This window comes from Mesoplodon bidens (assembly GCF_964165515.1).
Source record: "Mesoplodon bidens genome assembly, chromosome: 7".
Classification (NCBI taxonomy): Eukaryota; Metazoa; Chordata; class Mammalia; order Artiodactyla; family Ziphiidae; genus Mesoplodon; species Mesoplodon bidens.
The window spans coordinates 49,319,410-49,345,377 of record NC_138164.1 but is presented as its reverse complement, the minus strand read 5'-3'; the positions used below and the strand labels follow the sequence as shown (position 1 = coordinate 49,345,377).

General features: G+C 46.4%; 1 protein-coding gene across 4 annotated transcripts in view; it reads left to right on the top strand.

Annotated features, from left to right (window-relative positions):
• INSC (INSC spindle orientation adaptor protein) overlaps positions 1 to 24,261 on the top strand; it is a 125,539-nt gene extending 101,278 nt beyond the window's left edge. For 2 of the 4 annotated variants that reach the window (XM_081238865.1, XM_081238864.1), the window contains exons 9-14: positions 1,490 to 1,668; positions 11,322 to 11,388; positions 15,532 to 15,687; positions 17,187 to 17,263; positions 18,360 to 18,472; positions 23,717 to 24,261. In XM_081238865.1, coding sequence (XP_081094991.1) covers positions 1,490 to 1,668; positions 11,322 to 11,388; positions 15,532 to 15,687; positions 17,187 to 17,263; positions 18,360 to 18,472; positions 23,717 to 23,957 — 833 coding nt within the window. In that variant the 3' untranslated portion in view covers positions 23,958 to 24,261. The remainder of the gene's footprint in view (positions 1 to 1,489; positions 1,669 to 11,321; positions 11,389 to 15,531; positions 15,688 to 17,186; positions 17,264 to 18,359; positions 18,473 to 23,716) is intronic. The other 2 variants (XM_081238867.1, XM_081238866.1) reach the window with 1 other exon arrangement.
• Positions 24,262 to 25,968: the final 1,707 nt, after the last annotated feature.

Below are 25,968 nucleotides of genomic sequence, written 5' to 3'. Positions count from 1 at the left end.
AAGGTGCCAAGAGGTGCCAGGTTTAATGCCAGAACCTAGAAGTAGACTCTTTGGAAGCAAGAACTAGAGATCAGGATAGAACACAGCTCAACTCTGCCCCTAAAGCTTTCTTTCTCTCTTGTGGCTGTTTTCTTGAAGTATGGCTTCTCTCCCTGTATTTTCATAGAGGTGCTGTCAGTAGGAGGGGCCTGGACCCAGGAAGCACCTTGATTAGTGGTCAAGTTGGAGCTGAGGGTCAGAAGTCAGGTCCATTGGGTTGGGTGGGCAGCACCATGGATCCTTTTATGCCTTCTCCAAAGCAGGAGTCCATTCTAGGTCATGTGGAGCCCATGGGGGAATGTGTTAGGTGGGGAAGGGATGCAGGGTTTGGGGATGGTCCTCTCCTCCTTAAAGACCCTCAGTACAATTACAGATGGTGAGTGGGGGTATATGGTTAGGATTGGGTAACGGCCACTAGGATCAGAGAGAAAGAGCCTGACATTCAGGGGCTTGGTGTAGGACTTTCCTGCAGCCAGGTGACCCTTATCCTGGGACCAAAAGGAAATCCTGAAACTTTGCTGATGGCAGCTGGAGAGGTAGTGTTTGTTTGTTTGTTTTGTTTTTTTTGTGGTATGTGAGTCTCTCACTGTTGTGGCCTCTGCTGTTGTGGAGCACAGGCTCCAGGTGCGCAGGCTCAACGACCATGGCTCACGGGCCCAGCCGCTCCGCGGCATGTGGGATCTTCCTGGGCCGGGGCACAAACTCGTGTCCCCTGCATCGGCAGGCGGACTCTCAACCACTGTGCCACCAGGGAAGCCCCAAGAGGTAGTGTTTTTATGTTTTAACTTCAGCCTCTTCTTCAAGGCAAATTCAGCAGGTCTAGTGTACGCTACTGGAGACACACACATGGACTAGGAGCTCTTTCCTGCCTCAGGGCCTTTGTACGTTCTGTTCCTTTGGCTTGGAACATGCTCTTCCCCACAATATTCTCATGACTGCTTCATTTTTTTTTCCCCTCAGGTCTCAGCAGTAAAGTCACTTTCTTAGGGAGACCTTCCTTACGCACCCAATGGGCCTCTAGTTATTCTCCGTCTTAGCACTTGTTTATTTCCTCCTTCACATTTATTAGTTTGCAGTTATTTATATTAACTTTTTAAAAATTCATTTTGTCTTGCCCACTAGTAGGATGTAAGCTTAACAGAAGCAAAGACCTGACCTGTTTTGTTCGCCGGCCCATCCCAAAACACCAGGGTGCTGACTACATAGTGTTCACTCAGTAAATACCTGTTGGATGGAGTGATTAGGATGCACATATAAGGTTTCAAATGCCAGCCCTGCTACTTATGTAGGAAGATACCTTTCCCTCTCCAGTAACTACTTTCTTCAGCTGTAAAATGGGAATTATAACACCTGCCCACATTTTCTCCCAGAGCTATTGTGGAAACCAAATGAGGTAACTGATACAAAAGCGCTCGGCAGTGAAGCTGTTTTCTTCCTCTTCACCATCCAGAGCTGTGCCAAGAGGCCTCGTCTGGGGAAGTCTTCCTGCTGGCCTCTGCGGCCCTTGCCAACATCACCTTCTTTGACACGATGGCCTGTGAGATGCTCCTGCAACTGAAGGCCATCCGCGTCCTCCTGGAGGCCTGCAGCGACAAGCAGAGAGTAGACACGCCTTACACCCGGGACCAGGTGAGCAGCTCAGGGGGGACTAGGCCCAGAACCTGTAAGCGTGAAGTCAGAGGGCAGGAGGCCAGGGCTTAGGTTCTGGGGGGCAGCATGGCTGCAGCTCACTGTCGGTCCTGTTAGTAGCAATCTGGGGGAAGGTAAAGGAATATGTTTTCAACATGCCTTGTTGCCCTTGGAGCATCTCCACAAGCCCATTCCCAGCCTCCTCTCCCATCCCAACCACTAGAGAGACTTCCTCCATCTCCATCCAGACCTGTCCATCCTAAGAGGCAGAGAGGTGCCATGGGAAGATCCCTGGACCTCCTCCAAAGTCTGTATCCAGCCGTGTGGGCACCTGCCTGTCTGACATTATACCTGCAGCGAGTTTCTTCCTTTCTCTGCCTCTGTGAAACAGGGTCTGGGAGCAGAGCCTTGCTTCTGGGCCTCAACCCCTATATCAGTCACAGTTTTTTTTTTTTTTTTTTTTTCTGTATATTTGAGCTCCATGTAAAGTCTTGTTTGGGGAAAAAGGATTTTACTACTAAATGTGTTTGAAAACATTGAATGAGGGGGTTTTCAATGGCCTTTGAGTTCTGAGGTTATGGAATTCCATCCTGTCCCACCCCTGCTGTACTCAGCCTCCCATTTCTCTTCCAGAGGTGGGGGCAGTGGATTGGTGGGTTTTAGTTCTCTGTAAGTTCAACCAGGTGCCTGGACACTGTGTTAGATGATCCTCCAGCCTCCAACTCAGCTCATCCCTGTCTGCAACCCAGCTCCCCAGCCCCACCTCTTTCTTCCAGCCTCATCATCCAGTCAAAGCTGCCACAGCTTCATGTGCCAGTTCCTACCCCAGCAACTCTGGGAAAGCCTTCCCAGATGGCCCCAGCTCCCTGGGATCATCCTTTTCTTGGAGACCACACCTCACAATGCAGTGTTGACTTTTCCAATGATATTTATTCCTTTCCAGTTATTTCATGTTTATCCCCCTGAGGGCGTGGTCCGTGTTCTATACTTCCCCAGGATTTCTTCAGGCCTCTAGCCCAGAGCTGGCACCCTTGGCGAAATTCTATAAATGCTTGTTTAGGACGTGAAAGGGAAGAAGTAGGATGGCACTTCATCAGTTCTTTCTTGTCTTTAGAATCACCTGTGGAAAGGCAGCCAACCATAGAAACTCCCATTCAGAGAGAATTTCTAGTATATAAGCATTTGCATATGAAGATTCTACTAATATTGTGAGGCTGATAATATCTGCTGCATTTTACAGATAAGAGTATTGAGGTGGGCTTCCCTGGTGGCGCAGTGGTTGAGAGTCTGCCTGCCGATGCAGGAGACACGGGTTCGTGCCCCGGTCCAGGAAGATCCCACACGCCGCGGAGCGGCTGGGCCCGTGAGCCATGGCCACTGAGCCTGCGCATCCGGAGCCTGTGCTCCGCAACAGGAGAGGCCACAACAGTGAGAGGCCCGCGTACTGCAAAAAAAAAAAAAAAAAAAAAAAGAGTATTGAGGCTCAAGAGAGTATCCCCCAAATCATATGGTTGACATTCAGCTAGCCAGCACTGAATCCTGGCCTGACATAGACCTTGGTCTTTGACTCGTATCTGCTGCCATCTCTGAAAATGAAGAGGAGGTAGTGGAGCTATGGAGTCAGAGAGACTGAATGTCAGTCTTGTCTGGGGCCATTTATTAATTGGGTGACTTTGGGAAGTCACAGCCTCCTGGGTGTTGGTTTTATCATCTACCTTGCAGGGTCTTTGTGAGGGCAAGTGAGATAATACATGTAAAGGACCTGATAGAATGCTTTGTCCCTACTAAGTCCTCTGTAAGTGATGACTATCATTATTTTTCAAACTTGGTGTTGCAAGGAATAGCACAGATAGTGAATTATCCAAAACCTTCAGTTTGGGCTTCCAAGCCTTGCATGATGGAGTTCCAGACTTCCTTTCCTGTTCAATCTCTCACTTCTTAGTTGGACAAGCCCCATAAGGACAAGGTATGGCAGTACAAACAGATCAGGAGTGGTGGCTCACTGGGCTGGCTGTTGGCTGCTTGGCTCCTGAGCGGGGCTGGCCCTTTGCAGTCACTGTCCTTGGCTGTGGGGCGTGGGACTGGAGGGCTCACTCTGCATGATCGGCCTTGTTCCTTCTCTTCTCTTCTTCAGCTAGACGCCTCCAGTTGCTGGGTCTCTCACCTACCTGACACGATTTTAGGTCCCTTTCCTTTCAAGTACCTCTCCTGTAGCCAACTCTGGTCATTTCATACAAAATCCAGTAGTGAGGCAGTAAGAACAGGGGTTAGGGGATCAGATGACATGCGGTTAAAGCTTCTCTACTACATAATCATGTAACTCTGGGCAATTCACTCTGAGCCTCACTTTTCTCATCTGTGAATGGGGTTGAATAATACATACTTCACAGAGATAAAATAAGACTTGAATAAACTAATACAAACTTTTGGTACAGTTGCTGGCACACAGAAACTAGGAAATAAATGGAAGCCACTGTCTGTTATTATTATTGGCCTTTGAATGTGTGGTACTCAGTCCTGAATGGGGAACCTTCAGAGGGGAGTGTCCTTATCTGTAAAGTGGGATGGTCTCCTCCAGCTTAGACATCCCGTGGCTCTATGTGTACAGACCCTTTTTCATCCTGAGGAGTGACTGGCCCCCTCTTGGAACCTCACTGATTCCTAGGAAGGAGGGGCTCAGGGTGGGGAGAGAATGGAGAATGTAGTCAAGCTCTATGCAGATGGCAGTTCCTTCTGAATCTGGAGTCAGGCGTTTTCCTGCCACACTCTCCCACCGCCCTGTCTCCGTCATCCTTCCATCTCCCCCCACCCCCACCCCCGCTTCCCACCGCCCCAGGCTGAGCCAGGCACTTCTTCTCTGTCCTCAGGATGGCCTCACCTTCAGCCCTGACTCAGAGCAACCACTTAGCTAGTGAGAGAAGACCCATTAAAGAAACAAATGGCTCTTTCCTTTGGCAGAGGGAGGATTAAGGTGATCAGAGGGCTCCCAGTAATGAAGACAAAGAAGATGAATTAGACTCTGAAGTGCTTACCGCCTCCTGAAACACTTAGGAGATTAAATGCCCGTGAGGCTTCCGGTAATGCGTCTGCCAGTGACGCCAGTGCTGTGCAGAGCCACTGGGTCTTGGATCTATATTTGTCCGCCTCCCTTTGAACATCTCAGCGAGAACCCCTCCATCAACCCAGCAAACTGAGTCCAATTAATTTGTCCAACAAATTAAGCAGCTCTTCCATGCCCCTCTGCTAATCTAGGGGAGCTGGATGTGGTCAGGCATCCAGAAGCACTTCCTGCCTAACAAGCCCTTTGTAGCCTGTGTTTTCATCCCCAGGAGGTATTTTTTAGGGGTCATGCTGCCCAGGACATCCAGCTACAGGCATGATAATAGGGTGAGGGGAAAGGACTGGCTCACCTCTGCCCTGTCTGTCGAGCTGTGACAACCTAGGGTGAAAGGGATGCGGTTATCCTGTCTAAGCCACAGCAGAGACTTTCACTGAACATGACTTTATGGCCTTTAGAAATTAATTGCTTTCACAGAGGTGAACGGTGCTGGTATATTCACTTCCCATGAAGACACATTGTCTGCTTGGCATTTTAGAATGTCCAGATTTTGTAGCATTTCTGAGCCCTCGCTGTGAATACCATTATCAGGAGTCCGTTTATCAGAAATGTCAGTTACCAGGGATTGCAATTTTGACTTACATTGCAAAAGCCCTCTATAGTTTATACAGCCCTATCACATACATATATGACATGGTAGAAACAGTACAGGCTTTGGGTTCAGGAAGACCTAAGTTCAAATCCTGACTCCATTTCCTAGCTGTGTGACCTTAGACAAATTGCTTAACCTCTCTGAGCCACAATTCCCTCATCTGTGAAATAGGGATACTAATATTTTCTCCCTCCTTGTGTCATTATGATGATTAGATGGCATAATGCTCGTAAAGTAGTTAGAACCAAAGAGATACTCAGTAATGAGCAGGCCAGGGGTCTCTGATAGAACCAGAGATTGGGATGGGTCCAGACAGAGACTGTCAGGAATCTGATTGGGGCAGGAAGGTAGGGTCAGGAAATGTGGTTAATGTGGTGGTGAGTGTAATGTGGCATGAGTCAATGCATGGTGTGTGTTGTTTCAATCTGTGTGTCAGTTTCTGCAAGTTGTACTGTGTATGTGTGCATGCGTGTGTGTGTGTGTGTGTGTGTGTGTGTGTGTGTGTGAGAGAGAGAGAGAGAGAGACTATAAGCCACTTAAAGCAGTGGAGTTTGTTTGCATATGACTATATATGCATATCTACCAATCCAGAGAGGCTTGGAGGAACCCAGGATCACAGCACCCAGTCCTGATTTGCTTCAGGAACCTCTCCCTATAAAGCCAAGGGAAAACTAAGCCCAGAGAACATGGTCTGGCATTTCCATGCTCTCTAATACTGTGAGACTGACACCTCAAACTCGATGCAATCCCCAGGGAGAGTGTTTTGGTTTAGTTTACCAACAGCTTGGGACCTACATCTAAGGCATTTTTATGGCCTTTGTGGCTCTCTCTTCTAAACCCAGAGCTCAGCCCTCCAGTCCCATGCCTTTGGTAGTGAGGAGGGAAAGCCAGGCCTGTGAGAAGACCAGGGACCAGAGGGTGGGAGCAGTGTCTGTCTCGGGGCCTAGGAAGGTGCCCTCCTGGTTTCCACGCTTGTCCAGCCCTCCCAGCTCCTGGGGCCCTGATCACGCCTATCAGAGGGAGGGAGCGGGCTGGGCCTTCTCCTGGACCCCCTTGCCTCGCTGGCCTTGAGGGAGAAAGTGTGTTCAAAGAGACCACACCCTCCCTCTCTCCGAGCCCTTCATCCTTCAGACCACTGTTCTTGTCTTGATTCTTTCTGCTCTTCGATGGAGGAAGTGGTGTGGAGGGAAGAGGGCAGGACAGAGAAGCGTGGGACTTCCTCTGCTGGCTGGTCTCAGGGCTGAGGTTGGCATGGTTGCCAGAGCTTTAGAGAGTTAACACAGTGACAGTAGAAATCTCAATATTCCATCAGTAGTTAAAGAGTAATTCTAATTTCAGTTCCATGAACTCTTGGCCTTTTTGTCCTAATTACTGCACAGCATAAAAGCAATCATAACTTTTCATTAAATGTATGTCAGATTTTCTGCATTATAAGCTGTATCGGATCAGAGCACCTGTCTCTATTTGGGTATCCTGGGTATTCCTCACTTGTCTTTTAAGTGGTATGGTCCTCAGTGTTAGTTTATGACAGAGCAAAGGAAAGGCACAGAGGTAGAGTCCAGGTGTGATCAGGGCAGACTGCTGAGCCGTTGTTAAGGATGTGAGATGAGCCTGAGATTGGTTTGTGGCCAGGTGTTCCCGGAACAAGCACAGAGTAAACCTTTTCCTCCACGTGTCTGCTATTGTCAAAGGCTTTGCCATCCTCCCTCTTACCACATGGGGGCATTTCTTCTTGAGTCAGTGACATGGGATTGCCCCTGTTACTCTGGTTCAATTTGCTTTTTTTCTTTTTTTTGCGGTATGCGGGCCTCTCACTGTTGCAGCCTCTCCCGTTGCAGAGCACAGGCTCTGGATGCGCGGGCCCAGCGGCCATGGCTCACGGACCCAGCCGCTCCATGGCATGGGGGATCCTCCTGGACCGGGGCATGAACCCGGGTCCCCTGCATCGGCAGGCGGACTCCCAACCACTGAGCCACCAGGGAAGCCCTCAATTTGCTATTTGCCTCAATGTTCCTAAGGTCTTTGGGAGGCCAGAGGAAAAACGATTTTAAAATGCCACAGAAAGTAATGAGCACAAAGTTTGTTGGGTTCTCTGCTGGGAAGGGCTTCTCCTGTTCTGGTACCTTGCCTCCCTTTGGGAGGGATCTCACATCAGCCTGACATCTTGGCAACACTGGGTGTTGTGCTGGATGGTTCTTGACACAATCTTTCAAGGCCTGGGTCCTTTCAGACTCTGTTCCCTGGGGCCAAATAGTATTCATTTTATTTAACAAATGATCTGGGTGCTTGACAAAACATTGTCCCTTAATACCTATCACAGTCTTATTATCTTATTTTTATCTTTGGTAGTAGGCCAAATAATGCCCCCTCCCCAAACCTGTGAATAGGCTACCTTACATGGTGAAAGAGATATTTTCAGATATGATTAAGGGTCTTGGTATAGGAACATTATCCTGGATTATCCATGTGGGCCCAGTGTAACCACAGGGATTCTTATAAGAAGAAGGCAGAAGGGTCAGAGTCAAAGAGAATAAGATGTGACTGAGGAAGCAGAGGTCAGAGCAATGGGGTGCCAGGAGCCAAGCAGTGTGAGTAGCTTCTAGAAACTGGGAAAGGTAAGGACATAGCTTCTCCCCTAAACCCACCAGAAGGAATGCAGCTCCGTCAACACCTTGATTTTAGCTCCATAAGACCCAATTAGGACTTCTGACTCCCAGAATTGCAAGATAAAATTGTGTTGTTTTAAGCCACTAAGTTTGTGGTAATTTATTTTAGCAGCAATAGAAAATGAATATACCTCATTAACCAAGGCACAGAAAGGTTAAGTAACATGGTCAAGGTCAGATGGAAAATAATGACAGAGCCAAGATTTGGAATAGGTTGGTCCATGCACTTAGCCACTATGCTACACTGCCTCTTACCTAGAACCTCTCTTGAGGCTGATACCCTATGATTCCCCAAATAACTACGGAGGGATCAGTAGCCTCTCACTCAGGAGGAATAGGACTTAATTAAAAACCATCAGACAGGAATGACTTAGCCCGGGCCAGGGGAAGACTGTTTGTCTGGCTCCTGTACTCTCTCCACTGATAGCACTGCTATCTTGTAGCCAACAAGGTAAACCAGTTGTCCCTAAAATCCCATCCCTGGGCTTGACTGTGAAGAGAAACATTGTTGATCTGCCTTCGTGTCTATACCAGGGCACATACAAGGATGTTTCAAAGGGGGAACTCAAAGCAGGGCATAATTGGCATTTATTCAAATTGTGCTTAATTGAATACTTCATCTGCACCTCAGAAAACCACATGGGGTACAGGTTCTGTAAAGAGGAAGTAATTTTCATTAACAGGATCTAAATTAGTCTGACACAAAGACCTACCTGTGCCTGTGACACAGCTAATAATTGCAGTGTAATGAACCTGATGCTGCAGACAAAGGTTTCCTTTTCCTCTTTTTTTTTTTCTTTTTTTGCGGTACGCGGGCCTCTCACTGTTGTGGCCTCTCCCATTGCGGAGCACAGGCTCCGGACGTACAGGCTCAGCGGCCATGGCTCACGGGCCCAGCCGCTCCGCGGCATGTGGGATCTTCCCGGACCAGGCCACAAACCCGTGTCCCCTGCATCGGCAGGTGGACTCTCAACCACTGCGCCACCAGGGAAGCCCTCCTTTTCCTTTTTTATGTCGCCTTTCTTTTCCTTCTTTCCTTCCTCCCTCCCTCCCTCCCTCCCTTACTTCCTTCTCTTTTGGTTCTGTATGTCAAGCAACCATCTTTATTCAGTGGCCAGGCTGGTGATGGTTGGAGTGGAGCTGTCCCTTAGTGGTGAGAACAGAGCCTGTGTCCCCTGCTACTGCTCACAGCCCAGAGAAGGCCAAGTGAACTGCAGTTTGGTACAGGCTTGGCCTTGTGTCTCCTTCCTCATAAGACTGCACACTTTATGCCTATTGGGAACCTTCTATTTTTTATTTTTTAAACAAAATGCCATTGAATATTTGATGCTTTTTCTTTTTTAAAATAAATTTATTTATTTATTTATTTATTTTTGGCTGCGTTGGGTCTTTGCTGCTGTGTGCAGGCTTTCTCTAGTTGTGTCAAGCAGGGGCTACTCTTCGTTGCGATGCTTGGGCTTCTCAATGCGGTAGCCTCTCGTTGCGGAGCATGGGCTCTATAGGCGTGCAGGCTTCAATAGCTGTGGCACACGGGCTCAGTAGTTGTGGCTCACGGGCTTAGTTGCTCCGTGGCACGTGGGGTCTTCCTGGACCGGGGCTCGAACGTGTGTCGCCTGTGTTGCCTGCGTCGGCAGGTGGATTCTTAACCAGTGGGCCACCAGGGAAATCCCTTGGGAAGCTTCTATTTTTTGACTGCATCTTCTACCTGTATTTTTCTTCTAACTCCTTTCACTCAGTCCACAAACACTCACAATCCTAAAAGGGTAGGAAAAAAGAGCTTCCAAGGACTAAACCTCCTTCAGTCCTATTACCTTTCTAAAATGCAAATAGGAGTTTGTCACTCCCCTCATAAAATATCTGGTGGTGCAGAGTGGCCTTCAGGATGAAGCTTTTGGTATAAGTCCTGTCCCTCCCCTGGCCACCCAGCCCATCATACTTACCCACCCAGGCCCCTTACCAGGTCCGAGATGGAAGGGCTGATACATATGGATGCCACAGCAGCCTAAGGAGGTGTATCCCTTTCTAGCATGTGTTTAGTGGGGAACGGAGGAGATAGATATTCTATAAATGTGGCAAACTTTCCCCTTCTTATAGAAATTTGTTACATGTGTTTATTATCCAGAGTAATATGCCAATGTTGAACCAATTAAAATCTAGGTAATAGGCTTTGTTGGTCAACATCCATCACATTACTACGCATTATTCAGTTTCAGAACTAAGCTGCCTGAACTGTGTCAGGAGACTGTTAACTGGCACAGCCTGCAGTTATACCATGTGACAGGCTTTGAAGAAATCTTTCAAGAGAGATAGGCCTGCACCAAAGAAAAAGTGTTATTTTATTTTATTATTGATTTTAATTACCACTTGAGAGTGCTGTCCACTTCCATGGAAGTGGGTGGATTTTCATTTTGCTAAATTTAATGTTAGGAGCAGTGTCATGGGTGGCATCTGAGTTAACAGGTGCCACGTTTCCAACATATTCCAGTGGTATTTGGCACCCTCTACAGTTTGGGGTCTGTAGGAGGTCCCTTGCTGGACCATCCTTAATCCAGTTTTGTGCTGTGAGTTCTCTGTGCAAACTTGACTGTGCCAGGGGGCGGGGTTGGGGTGGGCTGTTGGCTGCTCAGCCCATGAGGCTGTAACCAAGGGTCTGTGTTTACCTGATGTCAGCATCCCTTTCCTACAGGCAGAGCCCTTCAGCCATGCCTGACAAACAAGGCTTGCAGCTCACAGGCTTATAAAGTGTAGCTGAGCATGAACTCTCATCAGATTCCATACGATACCTGAAGCTTACGGTGTAATGCTGCCTTCAGTTTCCTAGTCATGATCTCTATCTTAACCTTAGTCTCCATTCATTTTGGGTTGAAAGTAGGTGGGGTTCAGTATCAGGGCAAGAAGCTGGGATTGGAGGGAACCCAATCCAGGGCAGGGGTTAGCCAGAAATCTGCCAGTTCTGTATGAATTTCAGGGCCTGGGGCCAAGGGACCCTGCAGAAAGATGATAGAGGCTCCATCTTCACTCAGGTGACCCTGTTCTCACCTGCAGTGTCCTGGGGCCCCTGGGGGCCATCCCAGAGCCACATGCTGAAGAATGGGCATCAGTCACTGGGGAAACACATCTAAGTGGCAGAAGCCCATGAGGATGGAAGAAAGTACCACGGAAGGATGGGCCAGGTGGACCATAAGGAGTCACGGGCTAAGGGGAAGCTTTGTAGCGCCTGGCTCACCTGTCAGCACAGGTGTTCCCATTTTCTTAGCTTCTCAATCCTCTTTTCCAGATTGTGACCATCTTGGCAAACATGTCTGTCCTAGAGCAGTGTGCCTCTGACATCATTCAGGAGAACGGTATGTCTTTTCAGTGGTGTGCATGCTGTACAAGTTATGTGGCTCTATGGGACCTTGTGCCTTTGTGTTTGTGTGAAGGCCTATGTATTTGTGCATGTGGGTCTCCACACTTGCAGGAGCACATGAATGTGTGCTTATGTGGGCAAGTGGGCCAACATGTAAGTGTTTTCTTGCTTCCACGGGCCTTCAATCTAGTGGGAGGCAGACATGGAACAAAAGAAGAGAACATCAGATGCAGAAAGTAAAGCAGGGAAGAAGATAAGGTAAACCCAAGGTAGGAGGGTGGCAGTTGGCTATTTCAGTTAGGGTGGTGAAGGGAAGACAGATTTCATTATGATCCAGAAGTAAAAATCTATTCCTACAAAGGATGCATTCCAACTTTAAATCATTCTCATCATATTGGGTTTGGCCACAGTGGAAAGCCGAAGGGTGGGGGATCAGGTCAGGGCAGCTGCATCCCTTGATGCCTCATCTGAGAGCATCTTTTTCCTCTTGCTCCCTTACTCCCACTTCATGTGGAGGGTGTCACCAAGGTTCGGATGAGGTGCCCGGAAGCCGATCTAAGAGGTCTCCACTGGAGGGCAGGTCAGCTGGCTGCCTTGCAGCTGGGAACAAAGTGGTGAGGGCTTCCTGTGACTGAGAAATAGGAGAGCAATCAGCAACCAGTTGGAAACCAAGAGATGCTAATGAGGAGGAGTGTGCTGGGAGCCTAGGCAGCTGCCTCTGCGCCTGTTAAGCCCCTTCTCCCTGGTTGCCCCGCTGTTTTAACACACGTACACATCCCCCATCCCCCATTGCTCTATTACTAATTGAAAGACATCATTTTGTGTTAATTTTATGTGATTGAGCTAATAATGAGAAACTTTGTTGAGCTGGCTGAGGCTGAGAGGCTGAAGGGGTGTCTTTTGTGGCCTGTTCCTTCAACACCCAGAGCCTGTAGTTCAAGTGGTCAGTGGGAGTGGGTCTCCATAGGCCAGTGGATTTGGGATTGGAGTATCTGGCATCTGTGGAGGATTTTATGGTTTACCAAGTGCTATTGACTGGCTCATTCAGTAAAGTTATTGAGACCTACTAGGTTCTTGGCGTTGTGCTGGACAGTGAGAACACAGAGGTAAGTTAAGTCCTTGCCTTTGTTCTAGAGTATCTCACACAGTCTAGAAGGAGACCCCAACTGGACAAAAGTGATAACATGACAAAAGCGTGACATCTGCAGTAAAGTAATGCAGCAGAGGAAGGAGGGCATAGTGGTTGAGACTGTGAAGACTGGAAATGATTGCCTGGGCTTGAATCCTGACTCTGTTATTTACTAGTTTTGTGACCTCCATTCTTCCACCTGCAAAATGGGAACAATAGTAATATCTACCTCACAGGGATGATGCGGGGATTAATATAAAGCATGTTAGAAGAGCGTCAGGCACAGAATGAGCTCTGTGCTATATGTATCTGCTCTTTCAGGAAACAGTGGCCATCTCATAGGGTTTAAATGAAGAGAGTTTGATGAAGAAACTATTTACCAAAGTGGGTCAGGATTGGAGGGACCAACAGTGGGGGTGATGCAGCCAGGGATCACTGGAAGACAGTAGAATTCCTTGGTCTGGAGAGGGCAAGCCTCACTGTGCTTTGAAAGGAAGTCCTCCCACCAGAATGCTTGAGACTCTGACATGCTTTGTCCTGAAGCCTGGGGATTTTGTCTCTGTCCTGCCCTAAACTGTGTGTGAGTGGTGGTGGTGGGGAGCTGGATGAATGGGCCATAATGGAAGGTCAGAAACTCTGACCACTGGTCACCCTTACACTGGGAGGCAGGCCAGCGCAGTCCAAGCTCTTATTTGTCAATCCAGTAGCATCAGTATTGCCCTTTCAGCTAGTTTTGCTTCTCCCTCAGGGGCTGGGCTGAGCTGGAGAGAATGTTGAGGAGGGAAGATGGCCTTGGGACCTGGTCTCTAAGCTGTAACTGCCCACAACCCTCAGGCAACTTTTGTGGCACTGAGCCTGGCCAGAACTTAGGAAACACATTCTGGATTTTGTAGGCAACCCTAAATTCATTGTATCTTATCTTTTTCTAGATAAGACTTATAAGGTATACATTTAAAGGAAACTTTGTTTTTTATACATTTGTAAGGCTTCTAACATGAATACATTCACATTCATTCATTTGATATTCATTCCCAAATATTTGAGCTAAGCACTATTCTGAATACTTTGGATATACCCATTCAGGAAGTGGACAAAAATCCTTGCCCCCATGGTGCTCACCTGGTCGTATATGAGAAATTTTTTGTCTAGGTACGAAGCTGGGATTTGGAAAATGGCTTCTTTATGGGAACCTTGACCTGGAGGAATTAGTAAAGTTTCTTAATCTTGTGGCACTTCCTGCAGTTGTCATTTTGGTGCCCCCTGTTTATGTCCCTATAGGCCATGCCATATATACTCAGGACGTTAATAGCTATGACTTTGTCTTAGGGACATTGTGGGCATAAGAAGCCAGAAGACTGTGTTCCATTCAGTGGCCAGGGAGGGGGTTTGGAGAGAAGTCCCTTGCCCCAGGATCAGAGTTTGTGGTGGCAGAGCCAATAGGGGCTAAGAAAGGCAGGGCCTGCAGCATTCCCTGAGGCTGTAGGAGGGAGAAATGGGGCACTTACACAGCTCACCAGAGAGAGAAATGGCCCCTCCTCAGGACTGAATAACCTCAGGGTCCACAACTAAGTTACTCACTGCCCCCTGAACTGGGATCTAGGAGGCTTAGAAATTGCATCTGGTTCAAGTAAGATTTGGAGAGGCACATGACTGAGGTACTAGCCTGGAAGTGACTCCTATGTGAACTTGAGAAGTCACTTCCTCTCTCTACACCTCAGGTACTCGTCTGTGAAATGGGGGAGAGAGGCAGGGGTTGGGCTAGAAGAACTCTAAGGACCCTTCGGATTCTATGGTCTAAGTTACAGGTTGCAAACTTAGATGCCTGCAGGACCCACACAGGTGATATAAACGGATGACGTGGGCTCAACATGGACTGGATCAATCTCATTTAAAAGAGTAAGCTTATAATAAGCTTTCAGCAAATTGTTGTTATGCAGAAATGTGGGCCCAGTGTTCTCAGATCAGGAAGTAATTTTTCAGGTGACAGAAATCTGGATTTTTATGGAAATCTCTCAATTTGCATATTAGCAAAAACTTCTTTAAAAATGAGACACTGTGTAAAGCAAGAAAAAAAGCAAAAATACACCTGTGGGCCATATTTGGTTGAATTTCTAGGCTGGCAAGTGCCACGCTGTGCAGGAAAGAAGGGTGTGGGCTGGGGCAGCTGAGGAATACCTCCCACAGAAGATGGACTTTTACTACAATCTGCAGGATGGGAATGATTTAGATGGAGAGTGAGAGGCAAAAGGACATCCCCTGCAGAAAGAATTAGATGGGCAAAGGCATGACGTGGGAGTGGATGTGGGTGTGGTTTTGTAGGCCAGTCAGAGGACAGATCTGGCTTCAGGGAAGGGTGAAGAGGTTCTCAGCTGACCAAATTCAAGCCTAAATGTCTCGGTCCAACTACTTAACTCTCTTCCAGTACATGATACCCCTCTAAAACATTTGATCTAGTGATTATCCAGTCTAGGTTTGGGTCACCTCCCACACGGGGTACCCATTACCTCTGGACCTGTCTCAGATGCAACCAGCATCGGAGGTGAAGAGGTGATGGAGGGTAACCAGATTATCTGAGTTCTGATACCAGCTCTACAGCTACTTACTGTGTGACCCTGGGCAAGATACTTCACCTCTCTCTGTGCCTCAAAGTGAATTATTATATAGTACTTAGTTTATGAGGCTATTGGGAGGTTTTAGGGTTCGTGCATTTACTGTGTATTTAGCACAGCATCAGGGATGTAGTAAAAGCTCAGTAATAGCATTTAAAGGAAATTAAAAGGATATCCTCCAGATGTCCCTTCCAGGGGCGTAGTGACTTGGTAGGTGGAATCAGAGACTCCCCCAGGGCAGAAGGAGAAGAAGAGGAGGACTTGTCCAAGTTCCTCCTGTGGTTGAGAGCCCCGAGTCATCACGACAGCCTTTGCTTGAGCCTGCAGCTCCATGCAGCTGGCCCCTAGAGGAAGTCTCTCTGCTTGGGCAGCTACCAACTGTTCATTGCTTTCCACCCAGGGGTGCAGCTTATCATGGGCCTGCTGTCTGAGAAGCCAAGGTCTGGGACCCCCGCCGAGGTGGCGGCCTGCGAGCGAGTCCAGCAGAAGGCTGCAGTGACCCTGGCCCGTCTCAGCCGAGACCCAGATGTGGCACGGGAGGCCGTGCGGCTGAGTTGTAAGTGGTGCTGGCTGTGTCAGGGGCGGAGAGGGGCGCCGGAGCTGGGGGCGGTCCTGATTTCATGGTGGCGGTGGTGACAGAGGACTCAGAGCAGGGCCGACTGTGCTGGGAGATGCTGGCATGGGGGCCCAGGGTGAAGCCCCAACTTAGCCTCCTTTCCCCTGGGGCTGAAGCAAGAGAGAGGAGGAGTCTAGAGAGGTTTAATTTGGCCAGAAGAGTGACTCACTTGTAGGCTTCCTGTTAACAAGGACCCCATTCACTCATTCATTTTCTCATTCATTCATTTACTCATTTATTTGCGTACTCATTTGTTTACTTATCCACACATTCATTCACTCATGAGTTCATCCTTTTGTTCATTCATTCATTAACTCATTCATTACGTCATTTATCCACCATTAACTCTTTCATTAAATCACTCATTCATTCAGTCAGTCAGTCACTTATTTACCCAACAAATGTTTCCAAAGCACTCACTCTGTGGTAGGCTCTGTTCTGAGCGCTGGGCATATAACACTGATTATAACCGCGTCCTAACCACAGCGGCCTATAGCCTAATGGAGGTGGCGGATATGGAAAGAAAAATGTACACTCGAGTATCACAGAGCGATGCTAAAAGGATGTCAGTGGCACAATTGGCACACAGAGGAAGTAGCCCACACTTATCTGGGTGGTTCAAATAATGTAACAAGGAGGTAACTCTTCAGCTGTGGCTCCAGTAGTTATTCGGCTGGAGGGCTAGGACAGGGCACCCAAGTAGAGGCAGGAGATGGCAGTGTTGCCGACCATCCAGGCACTTGAAGGACAGCAAGAGGTGGCAGAGAGTTCTGGCTCCAAAATGACTTTATGGAGGATAAATACATACATACAGAATCTGTCTGCATACCTTTCATTACTATCTTATAATGAGTTTTTTTTTTCCATTGTTAGAGTTGGAAAAAGTCAATTTGCGTTGAAAAGCTAAGTCATTTATTTCACTTTCCTCTGTAAAGGCTTAGGAAATATTAGTGCACTCAATCTGTAGTCTTCTATAATTTTAGCCACAATACATTTTCTGACTCAAATGGGCAGTTGGGGGTGGAGAGGTACTAGGAAGTTCCACTGATAAAGATGTAAATGTTAACTATAGCTGGTAAAATCAGAAGAACCTGCATGGGAAGTTCTTTCTCAGGAAGACCTGCAATATCTTCTGTGGCTCATTCCTCCACACTGTGGTTGAACTCCATCCTGGCCAATGTTCTGGTGCTTAGGGCTTTGGTTTTGATGCTCCAGCTCATCCTGGCCCTGACCAGGGTCCATTCACACCTGAGGGAGCAGAAAGTCTCCCCGACAAGCTCCTCAGGGAGGTTTAGCCCTCTTCCCTGCTGATTGGCAGCCATCTCCCTCCACAGGACCCCGTGCAGAGGACTGTGTGTGAGAGATGGGAGCGCCTCTGGGTCAGGCCTGGCCACGCCCACCCCGACCTGTGTGTGAGGGTCCCCCCGTGTCTCACGCAGGTATGTCCCGCCTCATTGAACTCTGTCGCTCACCCTCCAAGAGGAACAGCAGTGACGCCGTGCTGGTGGCCTGCCTGGTGAGTTTCCAGTCTTCCCCCAGCTTTCTTCCTGGGCTTTGGGGTTGCAGACCAGGGACCAGGGGAACAGGCTCTGCCACGACAGGCTTGGGTAAGCCAGACAACTTATTCTGGATTTCCATTTTTCTCCTTAAAAGAGTAATACTTGTTTCACTTAATTCATAAGATTGTGATGAAAATTATATGAGGTCATATATGTGAAAGGCAGAGGCCTGGGGAACCCCCATTACCACACATTTAGTACCTTTGAGGTCCTGGGGGATCTAACAGCAGGTCTAGACCAGAGGGGCCCAGCTGGCAGGATGCTGGGTGGTGGTGATGCTATGGTGCTTGCAGCATGTGGTAGCTAGGGTAAGATGTCTTCTGCCTGTTCCAAAGCGGACACTGTTAGAAAGCCTCCTTTCCTCTTCAGATAGAGCCCCTCTATTGGTTCTCTTCCAGCTTCGTAGCTCCCTCCTCCTTTGTGGAGTAGGACAGGACAGAACAGGACAGAGGATTATTCGGCCAGTCCCCAGGATCTTCACCCCCAACCAAGCTAGGACATCCTGGGAGGTCTCCACCCAACTTCTTTTTTTTTTTTTTTTTTTTTTTTTTTTTGCGGTAGGCGGGCCTCTCACTGTTGTGGCCTCTCCCCTTGCAGAGCACAGGCTCCGGATGCGCAGGCTCAGCAGCCATGGCTCACGGGCCTAGCCGCTCTGCGGCATGTGGGATCTTCCCAGACCGGGGCACGAACCCGTGTCCCCTGCATCGGCAGGCGGACTCTCAACCACTGCGCCACCAGGGAAGCCCTCCACCCAACTTCTTGATGCTTGGGTCCACCATGAAAGTACCAGCAGCATCAGACGGGGAACACATGACTTGTCTCTATATCCTCCCTGCTGGGCTGTATTAAATCCTACAGCAGAGCAGCTGGAAGCATCCAGGAGCAGGGAAGCCCATTGTAAAAGCCCTCTAACTTCCAGAAGGGGGTGCCAGATCTTTGATTTGTCCTCAAAGACTGTGCAGGAGAAGGGATGGATCTAGAGGTCTTTCAAGCTGTTTCACAAGAAAGCCCCTTCTCACCCCATCCTTTTTTTTTTTTTTTTTTTTAACTGAGCTCATCCCATTTCTGGGAGCTCCTGACAGGCATTGTATGGTGGTAGGAGTAGCAGGCATTACAGTCAGACACACCTGTCTTGGTTTTACCATTAATGAGCTATGTGACATTAGGTAGGTCACTAAATGCTGTAAATTTTATTCAATAAATATTTGCTAACTGATTCTATGAGCCATGCGCTCTTCTGGGCTTTGGGGATACAGATGTGGGGGAAAAAAAGACAAAAATTTCAGCTCTGATGGGCCTTTTATTCTGGTACATGCAGAACAACCTTCACCCTTTCTGTGCCTTGAGTGATCTGGAGAAGCTTATGGACCCCTTCTCAGTATTAGGTTTTAAATGTATAAAGTAAAATATATAGAATTAAAAGGAAAACCATCATATTAAAATAATTATTAGACTATCAAAGCAGGTGATATGTTAATATATATATATATATATATATATATATATATATACTTTTAAATTAGCTCCTTAAATAAAAGCTAGCCTCAAGTCTTCACTAGCAATGAGCATAAATAATATTGAAGGTACCTCCAAAAACTGTAATTTACTGAATCAAACTTGGGTCTGCTTACCCACGCACAGTAAAGCCAATCGACTGAGACCAGGTTGTGGTGAAGGAAAGTGCAGTGGGTACTGCAGGTTGCCAAGTGAGGAGTCCAGGTAGATAGGGCTTAAAAGGCCCAAACTCTCCGAAGCCTTTCAGGGAAAGTTCCTTAAAGACAGGGTAAGGGAGGGGGGTTGTGGGGTGTGTGACCAGCTCATGGACATCCTTCTGATTGGTTGGTGATGAGGTAAATCAGGAGTCAGCATCATCAACCTTCTGGTTCCAACAGGTCTGGGGTCTATGTGGGCAGCATACAGTTAACTTCTTCCACCTGGTGGAGGTTTCAGTACCTGTAAAAGAGTTCAAAAGACATGGCTCAGAATTTTATCTATATCCCCTGAGGAGGAACTAAAGGTCCTTGACTTTGTTTAATGGCTAAACTCTTATTAGTTTGTCTTGCTTGACTGTTTTCCTTTCTTTCTGCATTTTCTCACTTCTCTGATTAAATGTACTCTTTGGAACTCGGGGAAGCCTAGGAGACTAAAGTTTTTCTACAGACAAGAGACAGGTAGAGGGTATGGAGGGGGATGCTGTTCCAGGAAGGCCCCATAGTGTCCTGCTCCGTTACAAAAGTGTCTGTGATTTCTATTGGTAAACAAGTAAGAGGCATCGCTGAGACATCTTGATCTGTTGCTACATTCACACACAGCTGAAGGAAAGGCTGTTTCGGTTAGAGGGCAGTGAATGTAAAGATGTAATTTTTTTCATGCAAGTTCACAGACCTTAATTTTGTCTGGTCTAGTGAGTAAATGGAGACAGTTAATACCTGGCAAACACATAATCATTGGCCCCAACTACCTTATCTTCACAACTTGGGCAGCCAGCAACTGCCTGACACTGAATAGGCCTGAGAAAATGTTGAGAAACTATAAAGCTCCTTTTAGACACGTGGGCTTGTCCTTTTCCATTTTTATCCTTAGTTTGAAGGAGAGCACACAGAAGGGCTTGGCCTCTATTTTCAATCACTTGAAGGACTGTTTGGTGGTAAAGGGATTACATTTCTCCTTGTGGACAGGTTGTTGGATGCTGAATAGAGCCCCTTCCTTCTGAATCCATCCTTCATGTGGCTGCTGGCCTCATTTTCCTCATGACAGTTTACAATCATGAGCTTTCCATGAGCACCCCTTCCCTGGTTCCCTATGGCCTACTGTCCACAAGCTTAACCCTTCACAGCCTGGCTCTGACCCACCTGGGGTCTGAAGGCTGTCCACTGCTTCCAGGCCCTATCCAGCTCGGGTCAGAATGCCCTGAACCACCCTGACACTGTGCTTTGGCCCTTGTCCCAAGCAGATGTCCGCTCTATAGCTCTGCCAGCACCGCCTTCAAGGCTCATATCAAAATCCTCCTCCTTGAGACTTCCTGGGAGTTCTCTGCTGCTTGGACCTGCCTGCTCGGATTTTGTTTTCCCCAGCAGGAAGCATGTTGTGTTATCCTGTGTTTTAGGTCTTATAAGGGGAGGCTTTTGGAATTCACACACAGGCCTGCCTGATGCTGAATGTCTTGAATTTTTGCCCTGATCATCTTGTTTCCAGCCATGCTTTCTCCCCTTATGTCTTGTGGCCCTAGTCATGCTACCTTGGCTCATGGGAGGGGATCTGTATTTCTCCCCCTCTACCCTGGAACCTTCTTATGGCTGGGTCCCTATTCCAGCTCTTGTATCTCCATGGGACCTTGGGTTTGGTGACTGTTCCTTGCCTGGCTGAGGGACTGATGGACTTGTCCGCTCATCCCCCAGCCTCCAGTGTTGGTGGGTGTTTGTGATTTGTCTCCCAGAAGGGGCTCCATACTTGAGTGCAGCCCCCTGGCTGGTGAGATGGGGGCTGCTTGGAGCCTGGCCTGGCGGATGGAGTTGGAGGCTAACTCTCCTGCCCCTCCCCAAGCCTTCTTCCCGGTTTCAAAGACTCTATTCAGGTGAAGGGAGGACATTTCATTTATCATCTCCCACATCTGGAAAAGTGACAGCATGGATTGCCTCTTGCAAACAGAATTGATCTTTCCTTAATGAAGCGGCTGTCAGTGGGCTACGGGGCTTGTTTAATTCTTGCGTGTTTTCAGACTGTCTGGGAATGAGATGCTGGGAAGGTTGTTAACCTTCTGAGGAAAGTGGAGGCCAAGTAAAAGGCTTCAGAAGGGTGAAGGATCCTTTGAGCTCCTGGGTGCTGAGGAGGGGGTGCTCTGAGACCATTTGGGTTCATGATGAACCCTGCACACTTTCTGAGGACCCTGGGGAGAGGAGGGTATCTATTTGCCTTCGTAGTTTTTTGGGTCTGTTTCTAGTTCTCTCTTGTGTTTTGCTTTTGCTTTTCTGTCTAGAGGTTGCCTCCTCCCTTAGCGATGTTTCTCTCTCCTTCTTTCCCCTCCCCCATTCATTTTATCCCCTTAGTCCTCTCCCCCATCTCTGCTACCTCTTCACCTCCTCCTGTCTCTCTCCTATTATCCTCCCACCCTCAGGGTGTGCTCTCTTTTTCTCTGATACCATCTCTTTCTCTCTTGATCTCCCTGTTTTGCTTGGTCTCTTTTCTTTCCCAAGTTCATCTCTCTTTCTCTTTTTTTAAAAATTAATGAATGAATTAATTTTTGGCTGCGTTGGGTCTTCATTGCTGTGCATGGGCTTTCTCTAGTTGCAGCGAGAGGGGGCTACTTTTCATTTTGGTGAATGGGCTTCTCAGTGCGTTGACTTCTCTTGTTGCAGAGCATGGGCTCTAGGCACATGGGCTTCAATAGTTGTGGCTCACAGGCTCAGTAGTTGTGGCTTGAGGGCTCTACAGCTCAGGCTCAGTAGTTGTGGCGCATGGGCTTAGTTGCTCCGTGGCATGTGGGATCTTCCTGGACCAGGGCTCGAACCCGTGTCCCCTGCATTGGCAGGCGGATTCTTAACCACTGCGCCACCGGGGAAGCCCTCTCTCTTTTAATAGTTCCTTCTGATTCTGTTTTTCTGATGCTGTCTCTTTTTTTCTGTCTCTCTATTATTTTCTTCTTTTACATTTTCTCTTTTCATGGGTTTATTTTCTATCTATTTCTTTGTCTCTCTTTTTTTCTTCCCTCTCTTTTGCTTTATTTTTATGCTTGATGATGTAAAATACATCGATGGTTTTATATTCTCATATCTGTGGAAGATCCCTGGTTCCATTTTTACTGTAACAACTCAAAGGCAGTAAGGTTATTTCTCCCAGTTGGAGCCCAGAGGAATCAGAAAGTGCAGTGGAGTTCAGCCTTTTAGCCCTTGGGGAAATCATACCCCAGGAGAGGCAAGACACACTAGTTAGAGACAGTCTCCTGGAGTCTCCTTCCTGCCACCAGTGTCCAAGACGCTGGTCATGTGAACAGAGATGCATATCCCTTCTCCTTGAACCAGCTTGGACATGGCAGTTTCTGTTAGTCCAACAGACAACTTAAGCCAACCTCTCTTTTCACCAACTTGGCGATTTCTCAGCAATAGATTACTTCTCATGTCTAGGTAATGAGCTATATGTTTGCCTTGAACTCATTATAACCTAGTGTTCTGGGCTTGCAGCATCCTGTCTCTGTGTGTATAGGTATGAGGGCCCTGGAGTTGGGCTGCTGTGTGATCTTGGGAAGGCCACTTTTGCTCTCTGAGTCTGTCTCCTTATTTCTAAATTGGATATCATGATACTTACCTTGCTGTACCCTGTGGGGATTAAATGAGATACTATGTAGACACTCAGTAATAGTGGGCATTCCTCCTTCTTTGCTTCTTCTGCCACTCAAGATAGTCCCCTCTCTCTTTGTTTCCCAAGGGAAGGGCATCCTTAAGCTCCCACCTTGCTCCTTGCTCTGTTCAGGCTTGAGAAAGATGGAAGGAATTAATATTCATTGGTCACTTAGTATGCATGGCCTCAGCTAACTGGCAAAGAAGTCTAGGTAGGTACACAGCTCATGTTTATAGTTTCAGGTTACTCTAGCAGTAGAAGTCAACATTTGTTCGGTTTTTTTTTCAGCATACCTTTGTAGATACAGAGAAAAATAAAACAGTCTCTATCCTTGAGGAGCTTAGAGTCTGGTGTGGGAATAAACACCTAAAAAACAGTTGGGGTGGGGTTTCATATCATGGGAAAGATCTGAGCAAGGGCACATGGATGTAAAACAAGATGGCGTACTCAGGGAAGAGTGCAACACTCAGTGTATGGGGACCTGGGCAGTAGTTTCATTCTGCCTGCACTTCTCTTTCCTGTTCATCCCCATCTTGGTGGCAGAAATTCCATTTCCTTCGACTTTATGACCCTCCTTCTTCTCTCTCTCTCCCCTCCTTCCCATCTCAAAATGCTTTACTCAGAACCTTGCTGAATTTATGGATAAATGAATAGCTCTTGCTGTTCTAAGGTTTCTATAGAGACCTGGAAATGAGAATATAATTCCACTGATGCTTCTGGCAGTTCCAGTCTCTAAGATAAATCTTGAACTTAAATATGTCACTAAATTGACCAAATCCTTAAAATGATAGATCTTCAAAACAATCAGTTTCCTAAGATGACTGAAAAACCTAGATGGCAAGACTATTAAGATCATGAAAACTTTCAGATGACATCTCCTTTAGTGACCAAGGTACCATTGAAATCAGGTGACTATGTAATAAGGTTGCTGTGGTGACCAAGTGACAAAAAGGACCATAGCACTAAGATGTCAAGGTGATGATCAGCTCAGATTGGCTGGTAAATGAGCCACTTACTGAAATGCATCTCTCAGGGAAGTTGAAGGCCCAGTCTGATCTCTTCTGTTTTCTCCTCAGGCTGCTCTGCGTAGATTGGCTGGGGTCTGTCCTGAAGGCCTCCAGGACTCTGACTTCCAGCAGCTGGTCCAGCCCCGGCTTGTGGACTCTTTCTTACTCTGCAGCAACATGGAGGAGAGTTTTGTGTAGCAAGTATGGGCGACAAAAGGCATTTGGCCTCATTCTCAAGCCCCCTCTGAGTACATACCTGTTAACGCACCTGACCACACACCAGCCCCCTCACCTCCTTATTTATACTTAATTTATTTTTTATGTGAAATTAACAGAGGGCTAAACATTATAGCAACATCATCAGGTAGTTTGTGGTCCTTGGGAGTCTTTTTTGTTTTTATTTTTTGACTTCTGTGACTTTTCAGTTGCAGATGTTGAAATGCATAATCGCTAATATGACAGATTGTCATGGGTGATTTCACTTCCTTTTGCTTTCTCTACTCTCACTATATAACCTTGCTTCATTTTTTAAAAAACAAAATCTGATAACAAGAGTATTTTAACTGTCCAGCAGTTTTCCTTTTTTTTTTAAAGTTGGAATTGTTCTTTCTAAAAATTTTAAATGCATTTCATAGTTGGACAGAATATACTGGAAGTTCTAGTTTTATTCTTTAATAAATGAAATTACATGAAATGTGTCTTGAATTTTCTGATTAAATTATGTCTTAGGCTAACTTCTTGCTTCCCAAGTTTTCATGCCACAAAAACTTTCTCAACTATTAAAACTGCATAGAAAGTATATTGTCTTCATAGCTGCATAAATGGGTTAATTTCTGAGTAATTTACTGAGAAATCAAAAGGTTTCCAAAGTCCCAGGAACTCAGTTTCCCTTGGCTTGCTCTTCTTTAACCTCATGGTAAACAGTATCCTCAGATGAGGTTTTACTGAAAAATACCTCTTCAAAATTATACTTGAAAGTAGTGGTGTGCTGGAGTTGGCTTATACCAGCTCACAAGGGACAGCTGTAAGGAATTCCTCCCAACTCCACATTCAGTGAGCTCATTTGGTACCTTGTAACTGGAAATACTGAGAGTATTTATACCACATAAATTGGAAGATGCTACAAGATGCTTTGTGGTGTTTTTTTTTTTTTCCACAGAGCTGGTTTACCAATATCGTTGTTTGAAAGTATCACAAAAATCTATGAATATTTCTGAAAGATTTATTACTATTGTGATATGATTTTATGCAATTCAAGAAGGTTTTGAAATCCATTACATAAGAGGCTAAAAGAATTACACGATCATGTCAATATATGCAGAAAAAGCACTTGATAAAATACAATATCCTTTCATGATTTAAAAAAAACTTTCAATAAACTAGGAATAAAGGGAAATTTCCTCAACTTGATCAAGATTATCTACAAAAAACTACAGCTAACGTTGTCTATGAAGCTAAGAAACTCAAAGATTTCACAAAAGATCAGGTACAAGGCAAGGATATTGTCTCTCATCACTCCTTTTCAACATCATACTGGACATTCTAGCTAATGCAGTAAGATAAGGAAAAAAAACAAAGTAGGTATGGTGATGGGTTAGCATACTTGAAAAACAGGATAACCACAAATCAAAAACATATAATAGACTCACAAGAAAACAAAAAGAAGAAAACACAAGCATAATAAAAAAGAAAACCATCAACCACAAAAGAAAAACCAAAAAGAAAAAAAAGAGGAACAAATAAGAAATACAAAATCAACTGGAAAACAAGGTTTAAAGTGGCAATAAATATATATCAATAGCTGTCTGAAATCTCAATGGACTTAATGTGCCAATCAAAAGGCAGAGTGGTAGATTTGATGAAACAAAAACAAAAGCAAAAACAAAAACCAAGAGCCTACGATATACTGCCTATAAGAGACCCATTTGAGGGCAAAGGACACATATGGATCAAAAGTGAGGGGATGGAAAACACTTCATGCAAACAGAAATGACAAGAAAATGGGGGTAGCAACATTCAGATAAAATCGATTTTAAAACAAAGACCATAAAGAAAGATAAAGTAGGACAGTATATAATGATAAAAGGATCAATACAAGAAGAGGATATTACACTTGCTAACATATATACACCTAATATAGGAGCACTTAAATACATAAAAGAAATATTAACAGACATAAAGGGAGAAATTGATGGGAATACAATAATAGTAGGAGACTTTAACAGACCACTCATATCAATGGAATGATTTTAGAGACAGAAAATAAGTCAACAGAGATCCTAAGTGATATAATAGAACAGTAAGACTTAACTGATATGTTC